An 8,147-nucleotide genomic window follows, 5' to 3' on the forward strand; every position below is an offset into this window, starting at 1 on the left:
CTGTGGTACAAAAAAAACATCTTAACTCCTTCTGAGTTTAGTCTTTCGAAAAAAAACAAATTGCCTGCGGCGTTAAAAAATCGGTTAACTTTAGAAATTTTGCTGTTTTGGAAGAACTTCGGATTAAGATTAAAAGACAGAACGTTCTTCTGCAAATCCACCAGTCACAAATGAACGTAACAAGTAACTTATTTCATTGTGCAGGCATTTATCGTAAAAAGTACTCATTTTCGTTTTCTTTTTGCTATATTGGCACTAAAAAAAGTTATGCTTTTCAAGTGCATACTGTAATGAGTAAAACAATTTCTAAGACTTAATTCAATCAAATACAAATAAGACAAAGCAGTACTTCGTATTTGTAGTTCAAAATAGTAAATAAATTTTAATTTGAAATATTAACTGCACGTCAATTAATACAATTTCTAGAAATAAAATATTACAAATTGATATTAAAATACTTAGACTATGAAGTTATCGCTCAGTCTCAGCTGCTGATATCTTCAAGAATTTGCACATTTTGGTTTTCAGTTTTTTCTGCCGAGTCCGCCGAACTCGCCGCATTTACCATCATATCTCGTTTTCGCCTGATCATAGTCACTCCTTCTCGAATAGTTAGCAGAACTTGTTCAACTCGATCGTCGTTTGCGACTTTTCGGTTAAAACGATGCAAAGCGTTTCGTCTTTCATCGTTTTCATCGTAAAGCAACGCACAAGCTGAGTTGTCAGCGAGAATCGAACCTCCGTCGGCTAGAAGCTCGCCGTCCATCGCAATTTGATAGTAGGTCTCATAGTTATCCTTATCAGCATCCAAGAAAATGAGATCAAACTTTTCACCTTTGGCGGCCATGTTTTTCATCGTCTGATTGGCGCAGCCGACTTTCAAAGTGATTCGACGTCCAACTACATTGTCAATTTTATCAAAAATGGTTTGAGCGACTTTAGCTATCTTTTCGTCGAATTCCAGAGTCACAACTTCCGCACCAGTTTCGGCAAATGAGATTGCGCTCATTCCAGTGAACGTTCCAACGTCCAGAACACGCTTGCAGTTCGAGATGCTAGCAATCATCTTCAGAAACTGAGACTCCAAAGCGCCGACCATGCAAGGCAGGAACAACGATTCTTTGTCAGTTATTTGGGCTGCGATCCGCAGATTGTCGGAACAACTTGTCGTCTGGTTCAAAGCATACTTTTCGGCAGTGTCGTCGGCAAACAGATGGAAATAAGGAAAAGACGGAGGAGTATTTTCCTCCAAAAACGAAGGACCATATTCGGAAGATGACTCATGAAATTGTTCGTTGATAGCCTTTGAAGAATTCTTGTGTCGCTTAGTTTGCATCTGAGCAATCCACTCTTGGTAAGAGCTTGGCTGACTTGACTTCTGGTTGTTTTGTTCAACAGCTGGCTTCCGTTCCGGCTGTGGCGCGGGTTTCTTTCCAGTGTTTTTGGTGGGTTTGATTTCAACCTGAAGATCTCCAGGTTGAATAACAGTACTCGGATCCTGGAGTCCCACGTCATGGCAGTGCATTTCAACTCCGAACCCATTTCTGACGAATCTTGGCTTGTTATTCTGGTCCACCCCTGTTATGAACTCTTTGTACGCTTGAAGCGATCTGTGCAGACACTCCTCGTCAACTGTTGTTATGTATCCACACTTTCCAATTTCGCCCTTGGGCACAGGAGCTGCCAAGTTTCCTCCCCTCTTGGCCGTCATTTTCAGCTGAGAAGCCCAAATGATGTCCACCTTGTCCATGATGGGATGGTACAGAGTTAGTTCCAAGTCACTGATCAGATTCAAAATCCGCATCAGATCAGAATCTGAAATCCACGGTCTGTGCTCACCGTCCATTTCCTGACACTCATCGTGGTATCGGGCCAAGAAAGCACCGAAACCCATGCAAGTGGCGACAGCATGGCCATGCAACATACCAGCCGGAAGTTCATACCCCGGTGACCATGTATGCCCATAGGCATGAGGCCTTGCCTGGTGGGTTTCCCACAAGTTACCGTACTCTGAGCGTACATAGCCCTCCATTGCCCGACCAACAATTTCATCACAGGTGTCTTGGAACTCATGCTCGTCGGCAAACCCATGCTTTTCGAGATCTGCTTCGAGTTTGGTCCTCGAGTACTCATTTGAAGTCATTTCAGTTCCAAACTTTGTTTTCACTAGGATGTTACCCGCTTTTTCAAGCAGCTCAAACGCGCGAACGTCTTTTACACAGGCCATTTTTACTATCTCAGCAATGCCATGTCGAGCCCACCCAGTCTTTAGACTCTTCCAGAACATTCTGTCAGTCAAAGTCAGAACGGGAGGGTGGTATGCTCCGTACAGATTCTTGTATCCAAATCCATCGCAGCAGGTTCGAGGGCTAGGTCCGGCGTCAATTCCAGAAACTATTGATGTTGCCAGCATGACGTATGGGGTATTTCGATGGTACAAAGAGCATGCAAGACCAGCTGTATCTGAGATCACACCTCCTCCAACGACAAGTACAGGTTGGTTCCGGCTGACATTGTTGTGCTTGAGAGCAATCAGCATTTTCTGGACAGTTGACATGTCTTTGTGGATTTCGTCGCCGCCAAAAACGAGAATAGTAGCATCGATATTGAAGTGCGCGAAGTAGTTTCGGATCGTATCCGAGTACCCGTTGTCGTCAACTCGTTCGTCCACGATCACTACGACTCTTCCGAGGGGACGATACACGTCGGCAAGCAGATGGTTTGTTTTTGGATCCAGAACATTTCTGGTGATTTTGATCGTAGTAGTCAAGACGGTATCCATGACGGCTTCAATAGTCTGAGCGTCTGACGAGGCAAAGGTCCGCCCATCGCAACGTCGGTAGATTGAGGTTGGAAAAATTGAATGTGGGTCCGCTTTTTCCAGTTTACCCTGAAGTGCTTTGTATCCAAAAAGCGCTGGCTCACTGTGAGATGCGATCCAAGTCTTGAATTGAGTTTTCAGCACGCTTTTCGCGAACTCATTATCACTTCGGTATAACCCGCTTACGAATGAGGCAAACACGAAGACCCAGTTTGAGTTACTTTTCTGTCGAAAAGAAGAGTCGCAAATGACTATTTGGGTTGATAGTTGAGACAGAAGTTGCAATACTTGACCAATAGGCAGGTTTAAGAAGTATTTCAGCTTCTTCAACTGGGCGACCAAGTCAAGGCCTCGAGATGGTTCATCATTGATGGATTCTCGAGTCACGACGATCTCGCAAAACTGCTCGGAGAAAGGATCGATCATTGACATCAGTGAAAGAAAGTTGATCACATCTTTGTCAGCGAAAAGCTTGAACAGGAAAGACTTCAGCGTGTTCACATAGACATTTTCCGACTGCATTGGCGGGGTGAAATGATGAACTTCATCTATAGACAACACTTCAGGCTGCCAGATTTGTTCATCCGTGCATCGCTTCGATTTGTCAATTACAGCGAAGCTCTGGCCTCCGTTCCACCTCAAAGTTTCCGGCTTCGAGAACACTTCGCTACTTTTGGCCACATTTTTGCTATGGCCCATCAAGGAAGGAAACAAGTCCACTTCATGGCCTATGGCTTGAACGAATGCCCTAAAACGGAGCCAAAAAGCGTCTTTTTCGAGATTTGAGATCTTGTAGTAGGCTATTCTTGTTGGCCCAGAAGTATTTGCAGCCAAACTAGCGGATCCTTTTTGCGCAGAATCGATCGTCATTTTAATCACTTCGAGAAATTTGGAAACTTTTTATTTGCGATTTAGTTTGAAAACCGAAGTTTGAATTTCAGGCGACTTGGCGAGAAGCGAGCTTTTGGCGGACTAATTTTAAGCTCACCTCGGATGATAAGATTACGGTTCCAGATAATCGAATTTCGATCAAAGGTCAATTGATGTCGTTTAAGTTGTAATTTCAAGTATTTGAGATAGCGTGAAAAGTCAATTAAGGCCCGATTAAAGAGTATAATTGCAAAATTTCCATCAGTTGCTTAGACGATGTCTCTGAATGACCTGTATGAGATAAGAGTTATCTTATGCAACCAAGGTGGACTGAGTTTGTTTCACAATCTTTCGATGACATCAAGGTCAGACAGTGAGATGAACAAACTACGGGCATTTCAAATTGGAATGCCAGGAATGTGAACTTAAAATAAGTTACCAAAACTGTCGATCTTCGCGTCATTGGACTAGAGTCTGAACAAATCAGCACACCCTGATTGATAAGCCCAAACAAACTTTCAATTTCATCGCAAATTTGTTGAGCCCAAAAAGTTCAAACCAAAATACTTTTTTGAAATTTTTTATTGCACATCAAAGAGTCCGATACTGAGAAACACTCTTTGGAATTTCAAAAAACAAGTCACGCCATAACTCCTATCTTGCTCTGTGAGTTCATAAGATACTAATCCAAACCAACCGCTTATGTTTGGTAAGAAAAGTTGCATCCAGGTCAATTTTAAATCTATTAAGTTTTTTTCTCAGGTAACACAAAATGGCCCTTTCTGGTACGACGATGGCCATTTTGTTTGCAATTTGAAAAATATCAAAAAGTTCATGAGAGAATTCATTAGTTGATTGAAATTTCTGGGATTCGCTAAGGATCTATGAAAAGCATTGAAACTTGTAGGAATAGCCCGTTTCTATTATTTTCCAAGGCCAGTTTTGTCTCCCCATAGTTTCTAAGACCATTTTTTGCGTCCGAACTTTGACGCGGTACCATATTTGAAGTCGAAATTGATTAGCCTATAGTAGACCTGAAACTAATGGTCAAGTGAGAGCTCACCTTCACAAACTATCATAGCATGGCAGAAAATTAAATACAAAATTTGACAATCTCACAGTAGCTGCCATACAACTATGATACAACATACAAAATTAATCCAAAAACTTAAAGAAATTAGTCAATTCATGCATAATTTATTCGTTTTCTTGGTATTTTTTGACGATTCTAATAATTGTTTTATCAATTAGCCCGTATAAACCAAAATAAGTCAATATTTTCCGGTTTTCTGCTCTTGGACCCATTCTGCACTTGGACCATTCTGCTTATTGCTCCGCCTCCGCTATGAGCATATGCTTGGTTTTCAAGCAAAACTGATCAGCAATTCTGTTCTACAGAGTCAAATGTAGGCTCCGATCTTCCAGTTTGCTTTTCAAAATAAACACAGGGACCACATTTTCTACTATTTTCATCGCAGGGTTTTCACTCTGTTTATTAGTGAATTGTTTCAATGGCAGCTGCAAGATTTCACTTAAGCGATTTCCTCTAGCCGAGAAAGCAATATGTGTGAGGGAAATCGCTTCAGAGCAGGAATTGTTGCAGAAAAACATTGAGTTTCAAAACATCAATTTGTCTGCAATTTATTTTTGTGCATAAACAATTTGAAAATAATTCTTTTTGCCTAATTTCAACGGCAAAAATCTTTCTATCGATTTTATTGTTAATTGTTGCTGCGAACGAAGGTTTTACCATTGGTTTTTTCGTTTATGTCTGGTAGTAAGCCATCAAAGATTGTAGTTACCCGCATCCAAGTTTCGGTACTAAAATCGTAATATAATCGATTATTAACGCTTGAAACTGGATGCGGGTAAGATTTAAGAAACAGTAGCTTTGGCCTTCCAGGGCTCGCTAAAATTGCAATTACTCGCTTCTTACAGTACTCAGTACAACTCAATAACTTATTGTAGAGGGCTTTTTTGTTGCAGAGATACGAGTAGAGAACCATGCTTTGTTTAAGCGGAAACTTTTTTATCGGTGCAGAAAAACAACAAAAACTCCCAAAGGTCACCTTGTTATTTTGGTTAGATCAACAATTATGTGGCTTCAACAAGGTTGTCCGACATTGCGTCAACTTCTCCTTGACGGTTTTCAAAGTTGCTGTATTTTTGTTTGTTTAAAATGAGTCTTAAAAATTGGACATAATTGGTTGCATGGGGTCACACCTACGTGGTTGATAGCAGCCAGTTTTATTTTTCTTAAATTGTTTCTTTGACCGGCGGATTTTGAGTTCGAAAATGAAGTTTTTTGATAGGGGTCTGGTTTGTTTTGCGTAGCCACTTCAAACTCTAAGTAAATTAACCTATCGAGATTGAAGAAAAGGCACAAGGAAGGGCTGTGCAATTTAGATCACTACTACGCCTTAGATATTACGCAGGGTGTCTTGTTCTTAAAAGCTTTTTCAGAATACAGTGCTGATTTAAATGATCCGGACAAAACGAACAAAACTTGAAATTTCAAAGGCGTTTTTCTCAATTTGGGTTAAGATTAGACAAAAAGTGAAGAGAACAAAAGTTGCTTAGAATTTCATCAGAATTAATATGGTGTACTTTTTTTTCTCCTAAATTCTCAACCAAAATTTTAACCTAAAAATGGGTCATTTTGGCTTTTTCTAATTAGTCAAAAATTACGCTGAAACTCTTTTGTTAATTGATGAGAAACATATATCACAAGAAGCCTCTTACACAGCCCAACAAAGATCTAGAACAGTTAAACCTCCAAAAACCTGTATAAGAGAAAATGTTTTTGCTTCATAGACAAGAAAGGTGATTTTTTTCTATATAGAACACAAAATCTTTGCTTAAAAACAAACTTTAAACAAATTACTCAAAAGTTTTGGGGATTCAACCTTCGTATAACTTTGTTGGGCTGTGTAAGAGGCTTCTTGTGATATATTTTTCTCATCAAATAACAAAGTAGTTTCAGTGTAATTTTTGATTAATTAGAAAAAGCCAAAACGACCCATCAGCACTGTATTACTGCGTGTTTGGAATTCTCATTATTTCTTATTCTTTATTATTGCGGTAATTTATTCGGTAAAAATGAAGAAATATTGAAAGCAGCTAAGGTTTTAGCCTTCTGAATATTAAAAAAAGGAAAACTTTTGAAAATGACATTGGTCTGTTTCTCAATTTCGTTTGTTCCAAATATTTAAAGTAGTATCTGAAACTTTGTTTGCCGAAAAGTTTAAACTTTATTCGGCAAGCCAAATTTTCTGTATTTCATTCGGGTAGAGGTTTTGTGTTTTTTTTATTAAATTTCCGTGGTGTGTTTTACACAGAACGAAAGAAGATGCTGTAAAGATCGCTCCATTTTTTGAGAGAAAAAAGTAGTTGTCACTTCGATTTTGAACCATCACGGGTTAACTCCATGCACAAAAAACCTTATCAAACAATCTTGTACACAAAAATGCTGATCATACAATTTCATACATTGAGTGAATGAAAAATGATTGTCATACAATTTTCATATATAAAAATTGCATGATAGGCTTTTTTTAGATGGCTACAAAAGTTCCAAATAAAAAACAATCAGTCAGAAAAATGAAAAATTTCCTAGTTACAAAATCAATTTTATACTCAAACAAACGATTTCCGGATTTTTTCTATAAGTTTGTGAATTTTCTTTATAACGTAGTCCAGGCTGAAATTTTGATACAAATGACTCAAAATTGCCGATTATTTTTGTGCGAACCCAAGTTTGATATTTTCATGTTATTTTAGCGTAAGATTATATTTGCTGAGAATATTATCTGTCTTAAAAATTACGGGCCACAATTTTCAACTACAAGTTTATTGGAGTATTTTTTAGGCCGCATACAAAATTTTATGGTGTTTAGCTATAATTTTGAGTGAAATTTACTACATTAGCTTTACTGACGAATCTTCAGTTGCAGTTCATCTGGGCGATTCTGGCCACTAAAATCAATGCTCATTCTTGTAAAACAGTGAGCCAAAACACTTAAATGGAAGAACAATCCTAAATTTTTTTCTAAATTAAAATGCTTGTCATGCTTTTTTCATATGAAGATAAGTGGTTATCAAATAATTTCCATATATGAATAACTGCTTGTCGTAGAATTTTCATATAGTTTTTTGTACGAAATTGTAGGACACGTATGTAATTGTACAAACATTTCTCCGTATATGAAAATTGTATGACAAGCAGTTTTGGTCAACTCTGTATAATCAAATTCTTCCGAAGCGTTCTGTTAGCAGCCTGCGCCAACGCAACTGGAAGAAATCAAAAAATGATTCAAACTAAACAAAACGCAGATATTGATATTTCATTTCTCGAAACCAAAAGTGTGCTTAGCCAGCGATGAATGCAACTAGGTTTCGTACACTGCAACTTACTAAGTTATGAATTTGAAAGCAGAGCAAAATAGTTCAAAAAATC

At 38.6% G+C, this 8,147-nt stretch overlaps 1 protein-coding gene across 1 annotated transcript; it reads right to left on the reverse strand.

Moving 5' to 3' along the window:
- Window positions 1-300: 300 nt before the first annotated feature.
- LOC134851255 (uncharacterized) lies at window positions 301-3,820 on the reverse strand. Its single transcript, XM_063867257.1, has one exon. It carries the CDS (start codon window positions 3,689-3,691, stop codon window positions 485-487), a length of 3,207 nt encoding a protein of 1,068 aa, XP_063723327.1. The 5' UTR covers window positions 3,692-3,820; the 3' UTR covers window positions 301-484.
- Between the last annotated feature and the right edge of the window lie 4,327 nt (window positions 3,821-8,147).

Source organism: Symsagittifera roscoffensis, chromosome 7 (assembly GCF_963678635.1).
Source record: "Symsagittifera roscoffensis chromosome 7, txSymRosc1.1, whole genome shotgun sequence".
In the NCBI taxonomy this organism is placed as follows: domain Eukaryota; kingdom Metazoa; phylum Xenacoelomorpha; order Acoela; family Convolutidae; genus Symsagittifera; species Symsagittifera roscoffensis.

Bases quoted from the DNA above. Each gene is read 5' to 3' on its own strand.
- LOC134851255 (XM_063867257.1), bottom strand. From the start codon at position 3,691: ATGACGATCGATTCTGCGCAAAAAGGATCCGCTAGTTTGGCTGCAAAT.